A 16,964-nucleotide genomic window follows, 5' to 3' on the forward strand; every position below is an offset into this window, starting at 1 on the left:
TGATTTAGACCACACGTAGGCTGTGTATCCACACTTAAGCTAACTAGTTTTTCTATGTTTTGACTTTAGGTTTTTCAGAAACGCATGGCAGAGTCAGGCTTTCTCACTGAAGGGGAGATGGCCCTGATTTTTGTTAACTGGAAAGAGCTCATCATGTCCAACACAAAGCTGCTGAAGTGAGTCCTGAGCATCACCTGTCATTGCCGCTGACCCCAAAGTCCCCAGACTGAGACTCCCACAAAACCCTCTGCAAGGGCTTCTTAGCAAAGGAACTTCAACTGCTTTCTGCTTCCTCAGGCTTGTTATTTTATTATCATTTTATGAAATATCCTGTGACTGTAAAATACATAAGTATTGAAGAAAGTAAAGAAATATAACAAAATATTTTGATAAAGAAAAAATTAAATCATTAAACAACATATCAATCTATGATTCCAAGATATAAGATGTCCTTGACCCTGGCAGGGCAGAAGAGTCAGAGGAGAGCTGCAGCTCACGGCGCAGATAAAACTGCCTAGTTTGGTGGCCTCCTAAGTCTCTATCCCCATGTGAAGTTCTGTTGTTGGGGTGATTTTCCATCCTTCATGGCTGTGAGGACAGGCCCCCCACGGGAGGATGAGCAGTCCCAGCTTCCCTCGGGGATAGTGCCTCTCTGCCTCCACACCTGGCCCCTGCGGCTCCTGCTCCCTTTTTTCTCTTACAGACTGAAAATTTCCTTCCTGGTTCAACCGAGAACAAGTTAGAATCTTTCAAAAGAAACTTTGCCAAGAAGCTAAGGTGAAACCAAAACAATTCTTAAGGCCTTGAAACACCCAAGTGTATTTTTTTTTTTTTTGAGACAGTCTCGCTGTGTCGCCCAGGCTGGAGTGCAGTGGCACAGTCTCAGCTCACGGCAACCTCCGCCTCCTGGGTTTACACCATTCTCCTGCCTCAGCCTCCCGAGTAGCTGGGACGACAGGCACCCACCACCACACCTGGCTAATTTTTTTTTTTTTTTTTTTGAGACGGAGTCCCGCTCTCTCACCCAGGCTAGAGTGCAGTGGTGCGATCTCGGCTCACTGCCAGCTCCGCCTCCCGGGTTCACGCCATTCTCCTGCCTCATCCTCCCGAGTAGCTGGGACTACAGGTGCCCACCACTGCGCCCGGCTAATTTTTTGTATTTTTAGTAGAGATGGGGTTTCACCGTGTCAGCCAGGATGGTCTCAATCTCCTGACCTCGTGATCCACCCGCCTCGGCCTCTCAAAGTGCTGGGATTACAGGCGTGAGCCACCACGCCCAGCCACCCAGGTGTATATTTTTTAAATTTATTTTTATTTTTATTATTTTTAGAGGCAAGGTCTCACTCTGTCACCCAAGCTGCAGTGCAGTGGTGTGATCGTAGCTCATTGCACCCAACTTGAACTCCTGGATTCAAGCGATCCTCCCACCTCAGCCTCCGGAGTAGCTGGAACTACAGGCGTGCACCACCATGCCCAGCTAATTTTTCATTTTTTGTAGAGTCAAGGTCTCACTATGTTGCCCAAGCTGGTCTCGAACTCCTGGGCTCAAGCAATCCTCTTGCCTTGGCCTCCCAAAATGCTGGGATTAGAGGCATGAGCCACCGTGCCCAGCCCACCCAACTGTAGGGACTTTATTTACTTTTTTTTTTCTTTGCTAACATCACACCCCGGTTGGTTTGACCAGCAGAGCTTTTGGCCCAAGCTATCTCCTCTTCCTCTTGAGTTTTCCTTCCCAGTGCCAGAGGTTCTTAGGTAACTCACTGGTTATCATTACCATTGGTCTGCCATGGGATTCATCCTTCAATTACCTAAGATATTCACTTAGAAACACAAAATGAGAGTGTGTTCTTGGCAGGGCTTTGCGGGTGCGGAAGAAGACCGGGGGCGAGAAGATGCCGGTGCAGATGATTGGGGACATCCTGGCAGCTGAGCTGTCCCACATGCAGGCTTACATCAGGTTCTGCAGCTGCCAGCTTAATGGAGCAGCTCTGTTACAGCAGAAGACAGATGAAGACACAGATTTCAAAGAATTTTTAAAGGTAATTCCATTCTGGGCCTTGCAGGTCAGGCTCCTTCTGAGGCTGGAGGCAACAGCACACAGTAGCCCAACAGGGAATCCCAACAATGGAGAAGGGCATCCCCATCAGTTTCCAAAGGAAACACCAATACGGCAGAGAATTTTCCGATTGTTTTGTGTTGCCTTTATGTAGACCTGATTTTTTCCTGGCACTGGGACCATCATTTTTTCCCCATCTGATAGCAGAGTGGTTTTTTTTTAAGCATACTTACTTATCAGCTACTTTATACTCCCAAGAAACAACCAGAATGTCACTTTCTTAATTTTGTAAATTGCCTTCATTTAATACCTGCCTTATTCCAGAAAAAGTATAAAATAGCTTACTCTTTTTTTTTTTTTAAAACAGAATCTCGCTCTGTTGCCCAGGCTGGAATGCAGTGGTATGATCTCGGCTCACTGCAACCTCTGCCTCCCAAGTTCGAGAGATTCTCCTACCTCAGCCTCCAAACTAGCTGGGATTACAGGCGTGTGCCACCACGCCTGGCTAATTTTTGTATTTTTAGTAGAGACGGGGTTTCACCATGTTGTCCAGGTTGATTTCGAACTCCTGACCTCAGATGATCTGCCCACCTTGGCCTCCCAAAGTGCTGGGATTACAGGTGTAAGCCACCGTGCCCGGCCCTAAAATAGCTTACTCAAACGTATAAAATGCAACAAGATAAAATTTAAAATAACTAGATGAATAAACTGGGACCAAAGGAAATGAGAGTAGGAAACAAAGATGATACCAGGAATTAGGATAATATATAAAATGCATATCTGTGATCCTGTAAATATACCAGAAGTGTGCACAGATGTCATCAAAGCTTCCAGAAACTGATGAGCAGAAGAAGAAAGGATCGGTTCTGTGATGCCATGTCACAAGTTAAACATGAGAAGTAAAGCTAGAGCTGTACTCAGAGAGAGAACACTGTGTATAATGTAATGAGTCAACAACATCCTTCATACAGGTTATTATAATAGAAAGTCATATTTTGAGAAGTCATTTTGCATTGATGTTGTTCAGTAGTAGAAACTATTATTATACCTGTTAAAATGGTGAGGAAATTGAAAGTAAAATCTGTTTTCTTGCTTCTTTTTCATATTTCCTGTTGGGTTTTTTTGTTTATGAAATGCTGCATATTGGGATCTATTAAACAGCCATATCAGTACTTAAGGGAGAGTACATAATTTTTAAATATTTTCATTAACAGAAAAGAATAGAAAGTAAGAATAAAATATAAAGATGTTTAGGCAGAGAATAGAAATTAGAAAAGGAAAATGGAGGAAGTAATAAAGATAAAAAGCACAAATTATATCAATATATCCAAGAACTGATATATTGAAGAGAAGTAATAAAATATAACTGATGAATCTAATAGAAAAAGAGGAAAAAACAGAAGTAACAGTCAGAATGGATGTAAGGAGATCTCTTAAAGCACATGTAATTCCAAAAGACATGCTAACAAATGTGAAAACATGAACAAAATTTGTAATTTTTTATTAAAACTTGAAAACTGGCTCAATAAGAATAGAAAATCTTATAAAAATGGAAAATCTTACTATTACGATAACTATTAACCAAGGAGAAAATTGAGAAACTTACCCCAAAAAGGAGCTGGGTTCACTTGATGGATTTAACAGTGAATTCTTTCGAACTCTAAAGGAATAGATTAGTCTATATTATACAGACTGTTACAGATCATAGGAAAAAGTAGAAAGGTCACCTAATTCATTCTATAAAGCAAAAGTAGCCATGATTCCAAGGCCTGTATAAGTTAAAACCCACTATCATTTACAAATACAGCTGTTAAACTCTTAAAGTAACAGTTCATAAAATTAAGCATTACATGAAAAGAAGAGCCTATCATAACCAAATAGGATTATCTCAGGAGGCTATAGCATACTATGCTTAGAACAAGACAGGCTTCAGAATCTCGGCCCCATCACTGTCTGATTGTGGGACCAGAGGCAAGTTATTTAACATGTGGGTGCTTTCAGTTCCCTCATCTATAAAAGGAGATTATCACACAATACTTTTAAAGGACTTTAACTCAGAGACCAACACATTACTATTAGCATTCAATAAATGATTATCGTATTTTTCCTTACGATGATCTCAGGGATGCAAAAATGATTCAATATAAGGCACTGAGGACAGAGCCCTTCGATTTGTGATAAGGGTAGGAGGCAGGGAGTTGCCTCGAAATGAACTGGAAGAAACATGGAAACCAAGATCATAGAATCCAAGATCATAGAATTAAACATTCATCAGAATAATGACATAAACTGAGAATTGTTAGTATATATGCATGTTTTAAAATAATGATGTAAATAGGATTTCAAAGTCATCACAATTGTAACAATAGTCAAAATAAATAAAAATACTGCCTCGTGAAAGGCCTGCTATAGGTTACCTTAAAAAGCAAAATCTAGCAATAAGCTGTGTTCTAAAATGTTACTTTTTAAAAAGACTCAGAAAATATGGAATAAGAAGCACGAAGATGCTTGTGACAGCAACATATACAGATATGGCCAAAACAAAAGGGGGGCAATTTAAATATCCAGCAGTGGGGAAATGATTAGGTGGATTACAGTGAGTGTACTCTTCAGTCATTAAAAGCTGCCATTCTAGAGCAGCAGCTGCTCTCTTCAGGCAGTGTACCGGTGCTAGGGGTAGAGGCAAGTAGGATGTGGGCCCTGCGCCTGGCGTTCACAGTCGGGTGTGGAATAGAGACACCGAAACATGATGCCTCTCCCTGTATCACCTGGTACACATGTGGTGTGTGCTAAAGGTGGCCAGGGAGGGTCATGGAAAGGAGGGAAGGTGTCCCAGGGGCTAGCAGGACCTGAGTCTTGAGGGTCAAGTGTGAATCAGCCCGGAGAAGAGAGGGTGGGGGACAGTCCCAGCACAGGCTCGCACATTCGTGAGAAAGAGCTGAGGAGCATCCGCTGGGCTTGGCACATGAGGTGAGATATTCCTGCTGTGAACCTAACAGGTATCATTTTAGATCCTGAGTTATTTAAAAGAAAGTTGAAGGCCCTCATTTTACTGCAGTGCGACACATCAGTGTAGCAAAGTTACACTTGTATGTTGTGAATATATACAAACTTTAAAATAAAAATAAAAAATAAAACACGCACCTAAAAAAAATTCTAAAACAGTAAGACAAGGAGAAACATAAATAAATAAAAGAAATGTGAAATCTAAAAGGCGATCAAAGACCAGTGCTTCCTGTGATCGGAGCTGTGATTTCCTCATGAGCCTCGCTGTTGTTTTGCAGAAGCTGGCATCTGACCCGCGGTGTAAAGGAATGCCCCTCTCCAGCTTCCTGCTGAAACCCATGCAGAGGATCACCCGCTACCCACTGCTCATCAGAAGTGTGAGTGTGCAGGCCGGGCAGTGGGGTCTGAGTTAGGAGAAGGACACGCTGAGGTCCACAGAGGCCAGATCCTCAGGGAGCCCTGAGCATGCCACCCCACCCTGCACACAGTGTGACGCCGCACAGCGATCCCACTGTCCCAGGGACCAGATGCCTGTGTGTGTGTGCATAGAAACACACTCAATCCTTGAAGTGGGCAAATCAGAGAGGAATCCAGTGTCACTTGGGTAACCTGTCATCCACCTTTCAAGAAACTCCCCAGCATCTCAAAGTCATAAGTGTACTTGTCCAGGCAGGGAAAGGCCCCTCTAGGTCTCCAGTTGTGGAGCCCATCTTGAACCCAGAGGAAGACCAGAGTAACCTTAGACTCCAGTCTTTCCTCTGAGATCTGCCTCCATCCACCCTGAACACCTTTCCTAGATGTCCCAGGAGGCTCCACTCGGCATGTCCTAAATAGAGTTCATTTGTGTCCCTCGCTGTATTCGGCTTCAACATTCCTTCTAAAGTTCCTTCCAGCTTTCATTCTGATAAGCAATAGGGCCCTCTTGAGCCCATAAGCCTTCTAAGGAAAAGGCAGACTTTACAAAAGATTGTCCCACAATTAACCATTGATTACAGTAACTTACAAAGAAAAGCAGCAGGAATATGATGAGCCTGTTACTTCTATTGATGATTCCTTGACTTTTGGTCTGTTAGCTGTGTGACCTCAACATAGACCTCATGTGATAGACGCCTGTACTAAACTGAACCATAATGCAGGTTCACAGCCCCTTCACTGAAATACTTGGGGCCAGATGTGTTTCAGAATTTGGAATGTAGCTCAAATACCATATAATATATGACTCCTCAACTGAGCCTTAGGGTAGCACTTATAACCAGACACACTAATATTCCTACAGTGAAACATACGAACAATCACTGTGAGTAGATAAGTAAATATATCTCTTCCGTTTAGGTCAGATTTTGCCACCAAATGGGTACTGAATGAAAACTTTAGGCTCTCAGGCTTTTCTGCATTTTAGAATTGTAAACGAAGGACTGTGCATTCATCCGACTAGAGTGAGAGAGTCCAGACGGGGCATCTGGTGATGGCCCCTAATTTCTGGAGGGACCACACACATTTGTATTCTGGCCTCTGTGTGTTCACAGTTGGAGCATGCATCATTTGAAATCGCTTCAGAATGAACAGAATGCATTTCTTCCACATGCTGACAATGTGATTTTATTGTATTTTTCCTGTGGCAGGGGAGTCATTGCTTTCATCAGATTTTTTTCAAAAGGATCAGTGACCCCAAAATTGTTATGAACCATTGCTATTCAGCAAGTTCACACTTAACACAGCTGCAGCCAGTTTATACAGGAGGGCTCACCCTTACGTGGCTTAAATTTCGGGAGGAGTAGGGAGGCTCCCGCCTATTACCAGGAGCCAGTCGGAGAGCAACCAGAGACCCACACAGTTCAGAGCACTTGATCCATTTAGCACTGTCACCTTGTCGCAGCAGCGTTACCTGTCCCTGTGTCCCCAAGAACTTGTGGGAGTATGAGCTTCTCAAGGGCGGAAAGTGACGTCTTGTTCACTGCCGCATTTCCAGGGCATAGAAGCAGGGGTTGGAGGAGGGGTCCTGCGAGAGTCCGGGTGGACAGGTGAGAGACGCAGCTCCCCCATGTGACGCTGCCCACTCTTTTCCAGATTCTGGAGAACACCCCGGAGAGCCACGCGGACCATTCCTCCCTAAAGCTGGCCCTCGAGCGGGCAGAGGAGCTGTGCTCTCAAGTGAATGAGGGGGTTCGGGAGAAGGAAAACTCAGACCGACTGGAGTGGATCCAGGCGCACGTGCAGTGCGAAGGCCTCGCGGAGGTCAGGCCTGTGTGGTTAAGCTGTGCGCCTCCAGGGAGGCTCTGGGTGGGGAACCAGCTCCCAGCCTTCCCTCACATGGACAGTCTGCACCTTAGGCAGCCTGCGTGGACTCACCACCCTGCCCCTGCAAAGGCATTTCTTTTTTTTTTTTTTTTGAGACGGAGTCTCACTCTGTCGCCCAGGCTGGAGTGCAGTGGCGAGATCATCTTGGCTCACTGCAAGCTCTGCCTCCCAGGTTGGAGCAATTCTCTGGCCTCCATCTCCCAAGTAGCTGGGACTACAGGCATCTGCTACGATGCCCAGCTAATTTTTGTATTTTTAGTAGAGCTGGGGTTTCACCATGTTGGCCAGGCTGGTCTTGAACTCCTGGTGTCAAGTGATCCTGCCGCCTGTCTCCCACAGTGCTGGGATTGCAGGCATGAAGGGCATTCCTTCTTGGATCGTCATCTTCCTTTCTCCTAAGGAGAGAACACTGGGGTTTTTTGTTTTGAGTTCTTTGAATTCAGCTGGTAGAATCAGTGTTCTGTGGCTAGAAGTAATGATTTTCACTGGGCCAGTTTGGACTCTGAAGAGTAATGTATTTAAGGATCTTTCATGCAAAGTTAATGATTCTAGCCACATTCCCACCTAGAAAACTCCACCACAGTATCCTCAGGCCCAGGGCACTGGCCTCTCAGGGGCACTGGATGGTTTGTGCCGGGATTTAAAAAGTGACATTTTCTTTCTCTTTAAGCAACTTATTTTCAACTCTCTCACCAACTGCCTGGGGCCCCGGAAGCTCTTGCACAGTGGGAAATTATACAAGACCAAGAGCAACAAGGAACTGCACGGATTCCTCTTCAATGACTTCCTGCTTCTTACCTACATGGTCAGGCAGTTTGCTGTTTCCTCTGGCTCTGAGAAACTTTTCAGCTCGAAGTCCAGTGCTCAATTCAAAATGTATAAAACGGTGAGTGTCGCGCATCTGGCAGTAGCATCGGGGGCCTAATGAGGTGTTGCCTCTATCTTAAGGCCTTCCTGGCAGACCCTGAGCTGGCCTTACGGGACCCTCCTCACCTGGTTCCAGATCGCTCGTGCTTCCTTTGCTGCTTCCCACGGAAAGGGCCCCATGCGGCTGGGCTCTCCCCACCTGCCACAGGCTGTCAGCCAGACTCCAGCTGAGATTCTGGCTTCCTCCTGGCCAGCGTGACACCTGGGCTCACCACTGTGTGCATTGAGCATTGGGTCTCTGTAAGCCGAGCCCCAGCACAGCACCAGCGTTGCTAGTAGAGGGAGCCTTTTACATCAGCCGTCGTGGGTGCTCGGAGCTCCTGTCCCCACCCAGTCCCAACACCTGACCCACCTCGATAATGACTTTTCCAGAAATGGAGGCTTCACTGTTCTTACAAATGGAGGTTTCATTTGTTCTGTGTAGAAGACCTTAGACACCAGACCCCTTTCTCCTTCTCAACAAGGCTCTTCAGAACAAACAGAACTCTCTCTGGACATAGGCGGGTGGAGTGTTATAGCCCATCTCACAGCCTGTGTTTTGGCCCTAATTCTTTCAGCCCATTTTCCTGAATGAAGTCTTGGTGAAACTGCCCACAGACCCTTCCAGCGATGAGCCTGTCTTCCACATTTCCCACATTGATCGGGTCTACACCCTCCGAACAGACAACATTAATGAGAGGTCAGTCCTGACCATGTGTGGCCTGCCTTGAACTCTGGGAGAAGGCCTGGATGTCTCCTTCTGCCATAAACCCATCTCCAGCCGTGCTCAAGCCCCACTAATTCTGTATCCTGAACCTCTGTTAACACACGTCCCCTCTGCTCCAGTCCCATGGTAGGCCTTGGTCACTGCAGCTGCCTCCTAACATGCTTCCCAGCTTCTAGTCTCTCCCCACACCACTCAGCAGCCTTCCCAAATGGCAGATCAGCACCTAAGGCCCTGCTATAGTCCCTGCAGGGGCTGCCCACAGGCGACAGCCCACTGTGCTTTGCTGGTTTCCGAGGCCTCCTTGGGCCGCAGGCCTCAGCCCTCGTCCCTCCACCTGCAGACTTTCGCTCCCCAGGCGCCCTTGTGTGGGTGCCATCCCCGCTGTTCCCAGCTTCCTTCAGGCTGCAGCTCCAACAGTGCCTCCGCGGCGCCAACCTGGGGGGCTGCTTCTCTGTGTGCGCTAGAACCCCTCGTGCCAGGTGTCATCCGTGGGGCCAGTGCATCGTCTGTCTCCAGGTCCCAGTGCCTTGCGAGTGCCTGGCATTTTGTGGTCAGTCAGGAAGGGTCACTACCAGCTCTCAGCTGGATACTCCATTAGCATAAGCATCTTTCAGTTGACTAATATCAGGTCTTTGATAGGAAACTTGTGAAAGTTGAGGTTAGCAAAAGACTGAAGAACATGTGCAGAGCTCTGGGGCTCCGCACTGACCTGTGAGGGTGGGATGCGGCCAACGGCTGCCCCTGCTTCTCCCGCAGGACCGCCTGGGTGCAGAAGATCAAGGTGGCATCTGAGCAGTACATCGACACCGAGAAGAAGAAGCGCGAGAAAGCTTACCAAGGTATCGGGGTGCCCGGAGGGTGGGACGCAGCCCCCAGGGGCCCTAGGGATGCCGGCCACTGCTCCTGCAGTCAGGCTGATGAAATGGGGATGGGTCTGAAAGACCAGACCTGCTGCGGGATCAGACCAGAGAGCCCTCCCCTCTTGAAGCTGCCACTGCAAACCTCCCTGGGGCCCCTGCCCACACAGACATGGGCTGGCAGTGCCAGCTCCGGGACCTCCCTCTCTGTAGCACCTCTATCCCCCTCCTCCACTGCACCTTCTCCACTCCTTTCTCTCCATGACTCACCTCACCTCTGCTTGGGCCGTGTTGCTCCATTACATGCCACACCTGTGGTCTGTCTCCCTTCAGCTCCTGAGCAGCTGCTGCTGCTCCTCACCCTCCTCTAGGGCCTGCCATCCACCCTCTCCCTTTGCAGCCAGGGGGCCTAGACCCTAAGTCTGCCCTCTCCCCATCCTTCTGCCCCGCCTCCTCCCCCTTCTCACCTCACCAGACTTCAGTCCACGTCCTGTCCCCACCAGTGACACCAGTGGCCTAGTTAGTGGCTCAGCTCACTTTCCCTGCCCCAGCTCCCTGCACTGATGGCAGTCACTGAGGCTCTGCCTTCCGTCTGGACCCCATGGCCGCCTTCCCAGCTCTTCTTCCACCCTTGCCCAGGCCTCTCCCCAACCTCTGTAGCTCTTTCCCTCGGGGACACCACTGACCCCCAGCTTCAGGGTCAGGCTAGCCACACTCTCCCAAGCCCGTGCCTCTGAACAGCGCCCTCCAGAGAACCACCTGCTCCACTGCTCCCGCATCACACATCGGCTTTTCCCAAGGGACCACCAGCCTCCTTCCAGCAGCAGCTCCTCCTGGGACCCTCTGTGGACAGTAGTGTGGTCCCTGGCCACCCAGGCCCCTCCCTGGCACCTCACACCTGGTCAGCTGCACTGCAGTCCTCCTCCCTCGCCACTTTCGCATCGCCCTTTCCTGTCCCCGTGTCACAGGCCCCCTGATCTCCCACCCAGGCTGCAGCACAAGGCTCTCTTTCCTCTCTGCCACCCATCCTCTTCATTTCTGGAGTATTCTTTTTTCCAGAGCTGCTCTTATACCTCTTCCTGCTGAAGTATCTTCCCTATTGCCTCCCAAATTAAGGATACATTTCTTACCCCACACTCAGGGTCCATCCCCACTATTACCTGCCACCCAGCCCCATCCCCACCTCTTTCCTGTGCCCGGCCCATCCAGCTGCCTAGTTGAGCAGCCCATTGTTGCCCTGCCTGGCCTTCCCATGTGAGCTCCCCCTCCAGCTCAAATGCTCTGCCCCCACCTTAAATTCTTCCCATCCTTCAAGGCCCACGTCAAACACAGGCTCCTCCATGACACCCTCTTGCCCTAACCAGTGTGACTTCTACCTGGAGCCCCCACTGTCCTGAGGCTGCGATCATCCTCCGGGCTCTCATCCTCTGTTGCCTCTGCTTGTGCCCTCTCAGTCCCTGCTTTTCTCACTTAATGGCCATAAGCTCCCTCAAGGCAACTCCCTCCCGCATTGGGGCCAGCATGTGACTTACTTATGCCGGTGGGGCTCCAGATTTGTTGCATTGGTGATGTCCTCTCTGTTCATGGCACAGATCACTCACCTGCTCAGTGGAGCTGCAATGGTCTTTGTAAAGCACCCCCCCACCCCACCCTGCCCCACCGTGGCCTTCAGACCAGAACTCCTACATTCTTCTCCAGCCTCCACATGAATGCCAGGCCCCAACCTCCCCGCTGCATCTCCAGCTGTGCCAGGCCGGCCTGTGGCCTCCACCCCACAGGGGGCTTGTGCTTTGAGCCAGCTGCATCTCCACCTTCCTCCCCACCGGGCCCCTCATGCAGCCTGCCCTCCTGCCCGGGCCTCCCGCCAGCTTCCTGGCTGCTATAGTTGCAGCTCTTTATGTGTTTTTTTATTCAGGTTTCCCCTATTTTGTTATATACTCCTAAAAGGTATGTTTAAAACAGCTTTTGCTAATTTAATGTTATTTTAATGGTACTTTAAAAGCTTGCTGTTGAAAAATCAATGATTGATCATTTCATAACGCATATGAGCTCTTAATTGGCCAAAGATGTCAATCCGGTTTTTCTGCCTGAGTTTTGCTTCCCATCAGCATCTGCATATGTTGCTGTGCATCGTCCGTGCGTTCAGTCCTTCCCACATTTGTCAATTACTTTGTGCCAGGCTCTGTGCTAGGCTTAACTGGGCCTGGACTTTGGTATCTGATGTTTAAATGTTGACCCTGCCATTTAGCAGCTCTGAGTGGATCACACTCCAGTGCTTTCTAAGCCTCAGTGTTTCTCATCAGTAAAATGGGGAGCTACATTATCAGGTAATTATGCAGTTTAAATAATATAATTTACATAAGTCTAGCACATGCCTAACACAAAGTAAGTATCCAGTAAATGTTAGCTGCTATTGTGCTGCACAAATACCATGTATTATTTTATTAATATTACTATTTGCTAGGCAATTGAGGGGTTAATATAAGGATGATCGAAACAGTCCATGCTCTACCCTGGCTCCTGTCTGGCAGAGGAGACGGACATTACACACGATTTCAGACCCAGCAGGCTGTGGGCTGCTCATAAGTGAGGGCTACTGGATACAGAGGAGGGAAGGGATCTGGGAGGTAGATGTGGGATCAGACCTGCATCTTGAAGGATGAGTAGGATGCTGACGGGCAGAGAAAGCAGGCAGGGCAGAAATAGCAAGCAGGGCGTTCCTAGCAGGCGACACAGCCTGGGGAAAGGCACAGGGCAGCCAGCTGCTGGGCTGTTGGGCCCAGGGCAGTGGCAGATGGGGACAGGGAGCCGGTAGTGTTATGGTTGGTTTGAAAGACAGGGTCTGCAGCTTAGCATCATCGCCACGCTGTCTGCATCCTTGGAGAAGAGATTAATGGGACTTGTCCTTCCTCTTTTGTAGCCCGCTCCCAAAAGACTTCAGGCATCGGGCGCCTGATGGTGCATGTCATTGAAGCTACAGAATTAAAAGCCTGCAAACCAAATGGTAAATACTGCTTTCATTCATTCAACGGACATGATAACTGCCCTGCCCCAGTGACTTTGCTGATGACTTTTTGAGACAGAGTCTCAGTCTGTAACCTAGGCTGGAGTGCAGTGGCACAATCTCGGCTCACTGCAACCTCTGCCTCTGGGCTACAAGTGATTCTCAAGGCTTAGCCTCCCGAGTAGCTGGGATTACAGGTGTGCACCACCACGCCTGGCAAATTTTTGTATTTTTAGGAGAGACGGGGTTTCACCATGTCGGCCAGGCTGGTCTCGAACGCCTGACCGCAAGTGATCCGCCCGCCTCGGCCTCCCAAAGTGCTGGGATTACAGCACTTTGTCATTGACAAAGTGCCACTGCGCCCAGCCACTGATGACTCTTCTGAACATTGAATAAAGGAATGCTTTCTAACAGTGTGTCCAGTGCCACTAAAATGTGCATATTGGACCAATATTCTTATCACTGTTTTCCCAGTAAGTGCCAGTGCCTGCCTTCCCGAGTGTGTCTGCGCTGAGGAAGCATGCAGCAGGTTGCAGTGACACTCGCCCAGGCTTGTTCCATGGGGAGTGGTCCTGGCGGTGGAGCTCTCAGCCACTCCCTGGTTAATGCTGCTGTCAGCACTGGGAACTTGGAGACCCTGTTACTAGACCATAGGGATATGGTGTCCCAGGCAGTGGCTCCTGCTGCCATGGTCTTGAGTGACCCATTATCTGGGATCCTGCTTCTGCTCAGGGAGGGCACTGTCAGTCACTTTGTTTTACCTGCATGCACCACATGTCTGTGGTTTGTTTTTGTTCAGGAAAGAGCAACCCATACTGTGAAATCAGCATGGGCTCCCAGAGCTACACCACCAGGACCATCCAGGACACACTCAATCCCAAGTGGAATTTTAACTGCCAGTTCTTTGTTAAGGATCTCTACCAAGATGTGCTGTGTCTCACCCTGTTTGACAGAGACCAGTTTTCACCAGATGGTAAGTGTCGCTCAGCCAGGATCTAGAGGCTTTCCCAGTTTCCTAGATCCTGGAGTCCAGATCCAGGGGCCTCAGCTGTGTACAGACCCCATGCCACTTCAGGGAAGTGACACAGGCCTTGTCATCTCGCTTTGGCAGCAGGTGGGTGGCCTTCCTCAGGGAAGGAGGTGGCCTGAGATGTGTTTCAGGTCTTTGACCCATCACTCCCTACACACACGACGTGAACACCACTCCTGGAGCATTCTCAGAATGGAGATTTGAATTTCCATGTGGCAGCTTCTCACACACAAACCTGCCATCATTCCCCACACACCCACTCACGATATTCAACAGCCATGAGCCAAAAGTAGTTCCTTGTTTCAGATTTGAAGGTTTTACGAATCCTACTTCTTCCGGATGTAGCTCTTTAATGATTTTATAAAGAAAGACTTCTGACTCCCCTGTGTTTATTCACCAGATTTCCTGGGTCGTACTGAAATTCCAGTGGCAAAAATTCGAACAGAACAGGAAAGCAAAGGCCCTATGACCCGCCGACTGCTGCTGCACGAGGTCCCCACCGGGGAGGTCTGGGTCCGCTTTGACCTGCAGCTTTTTGAGCAAAAAACTCTCTTGTAGGGGTTCTAAAGGACAGCACCAGCGGGACAGCCCACAAGGCTGGGGCTGGAGAATGAGAGACTGCGCTCTCTTGGGGCTGAGGGAGCACCATGCAGCTTCACCCCTCACAAAGCCACGCACGCTGGGGGCTCTGTTTTCCTGCACACTAAATAGCTAGCAATCTATGCAAACACCTTTCCCGTAAAGAAACCAAACCCCATAGTACAGTGCCTTGTCCTAGTGTTCACATGTTCAGCTCTGTTTAGATGCCAAGGTTTCCATTTTCAGGGCTATAAAAAGTATTACATGGAAATGAGGCATCAGACCACCAGATGTTACCGCTCAGTTGAATGTGTCCACCGTGGAGTGGTTTGGTGACGCTGTAACCATTCCATGCCAGTGACCTCTGCTGGGTCACAGCCACTCAGGAGGGGAAGGGTCAGGATGAGAGGCTGCAGCCTCGACGCCTGTGCGGCCTGATACTGAAATAGCATCTACTCGTGCACTGAATAAAAACAGAAACTTGATCATTTTATTCCTAATTAGATTTTATCACTCTCTGCTAAGACAATATAGTCTGGAGTATAAGTGGGAAAGCTTGATTTAAATACTGTGAACTCTAATAATGTGGAAAATATTTTTCAACTTTAATTTTCTGAAGTATAAATTATTTATGTAAATTCATTGTTTTTGCATATTTCTTAGGACATGCATCTTTAAGCTTTATCATTGCCCATATGTACAGAAAGAGAATAAAGACACACGTTTATGGATGGAACTTCTGTCAAAGTCTGACTGATTTACTTTCTATATGAAAGCTTCTTTTTTTCAATTTTCTCAGCCAGATGAAAGGCTCTTAAAAGGTACCTTCACAAGTTGCCTGTAATGAAACCAAGTTTCCTTCCTGGTACGTGGGAAAAACCAAGGACACAGTGAGGATGAGGTCAGGAGACCCAGGGCCTCATCTTGCCTCTGCCACTAATTTGCTCTGTGACTTTGGTGAATCTACCTCATGTTTCTGGGGCTGGGTTTCTTTAATGGGTGAAATGGATGATCTCTGTGGGAGCTAATGACCCTCCTTCAGCTTGCCTCATTGAGTGATAACCTCAGGGTAACTTACAGCAAAGAAATGCACAAAGGTCTTACACACTAAACCCAGTAAAAACTGGGAAAAGATCTGTCCTTTTTTTTGAGACAGAGTCTCACTCTGTTGCCTAGGCTAGAGTACAGTGGTTTGATCTCGGCTCACTGCAACCTCCGCCTCCTGGGTTCAAGCAGTTCTCCTGCCTCAGCCTCCTGAGTAGCTGGGACTACAGGCGCCCACCACCATACCCAGCTAATTTTTGTATCTTTAGTAGAGACGGGGTTTCACCATGTTGGCCAGGCTGGTCTCAAACTCCTGACCTCAAGTGATCCGCCTGCCTGAGCCTCCCAAAGTGCTGTGATTACAGGCATGAGCCACTGTGCCCGGCCAGATAAGTCCTTTTGAAGGAATCGTTTGAATTGCTAGGGCCCTGATTTCTAAGGGAGCAGGTCTCCAGGCAGCTAGAGGAACCAGGAAGGATTCAAATGTCCCAAGGGCTTGGGCCTCCACCCTAGCCCCCACTTCTGTTTAAACATAATTGCTGGGCAAAGGACTGGGAAACAGAACTGGCACATTCAGATTTAAAAATCCATCACTCACTCAGGCATAGATCCTGGGCACTGATTGATTGGTTAAAATATAGACATAAAAAAGGTAAGAGATGTCACTGGATATATGAAACCAAAACAACTGAACATATTGCTTGCTTGTGGGAAAGTCTGGCTACTCAGGCCCAGTCTCACGGAGCAGAGTGAACTGCTGGCTGTCTCTAGGGTTGGGGCTTGTTGGTCACAAGGCCAGCCTGGCTGATGTCAGCAGCAAGGCTGCCCTGATGACTCAAAACCAGCTCTAGGCTTACTGGGAACGAGAGCTACGGAACCGTCCTGTGTTCCCAGGGCTGCGGGGACTGTAATCCTCACTATGGCGAGTGCCATTTCTCCACTGCTAGATACGACAGGACTTTTTGGTCAGATTTAGGGCAGAGGAGCGTCAGGACTAGAGTCAGACAACCTCTATGAAACCACGGACCACACGGAGCGTCGGCACACCCGGCCACTCCAGCTGTCCCCTTATGCCTAGGAGCGCACACCTGCCCCTTGAGAAATCAAATGTAAGCCTGACTTTTGGGAGGATGTGGGGTGTGCCTGAGTCTCCGTACCCTGAGTCTCTATCCCGAATCTCCATATCCCGAGTCTCCGTACCCCAAGACTCACTCCATACCTCCTGAGTCTGTACTGCCTGAGTCTCTGTACCGCCTGAGTCTATGTACCTCCACTCCAGCAGGACCTGGCATATGTGCCTCATGCACCCAGACATCTCCCCTCTGCTGAGAACCCCCCTCAGCAGGTCCCTCCAGTGCTCTTCAGGAGCAGGTGCCATGGCTGGGGAGGGGCATTCTGCTCTCTTAAAACGCAACCCAAATTGTGAGCAATTTGATGACCAAGTCTGAGTGCATGTG

At 48.6% G+C, this 16,964-nt stretch overlaps 1 protein-coding gene across 9 annotated transcripts in view; it reads left to right on the forward strand.

Moving 5' to 3' along the window:
* The window catches only part of ITSN2 (intersectin 2), a 158,389-nt gene extending 143,190 nt beyond the window's left edge, over window positions 1–15,199 (forward strand). For 8 of the 9 annotated variants that reach the window (XM_063648897.1, XM_063648900.1, XM_054476542.2 and 5 more), the window contains 10 exons: window positions 70–176; window positions 1,856–2,039; window positions 5,341–5,439; window positions 7,130–7,297; window positions 8,031–8,246; window positions 8,845–8,966; window positions 9,750–9,832; window positions 12,771–12,854; window positions 13,654–13,827; window positions 14,285–15,199. In XM_063648897.1, the coding sequence (XP_063504967.1) occupies window positions 70–176; window positions 1,856–2,039; window positions 5,341–5,439; window positions 7,130–7,297; window positions 8,031–8,246; window positions 8,845–8,966; window positions 9,750–9,832; window positions 12,771–12,854; window positions 13,654–13,827; window positions 14,285–14,442 (1,395 nt within the window). In that variant the 3' untranslated portion in view covers window positions 14,443–15,199. Of the gene's footprint in view, window positions 1–69; window positions 177–1,855; window positions 2,040–5,340; window positions 5,440–7,129; window positions 7,298–8,030; window positions 8,247–8,844; window positions 8,967–9,749; window positions 9,833–12,770; window positions 12,855–13,653; window positions 13,828–14,284 lie in introns of those variants that run through there. The other variant, XR_010123127.1, reaches the window with a different exon arrangement.
* The last annotated feature ends 1,765 nt before the right edge of the window (window positions 15,200–16,964 follow it).

The sequence above is a fragment of the Pongo pygmaeus genome, chromosome 12, assembly GCF_028885625.2.
Source record: "Pongo pygmaeus isolate AG05252 chromosome 12, NHGRI_mPonPyg2-v2.0_pri, whole genome shotgun sequence".
NCBI lineage: Eukaryota > Metazoa > Chordata > Mammalia > Primates > Hominidae > Pongo > Pongo pygmaeus.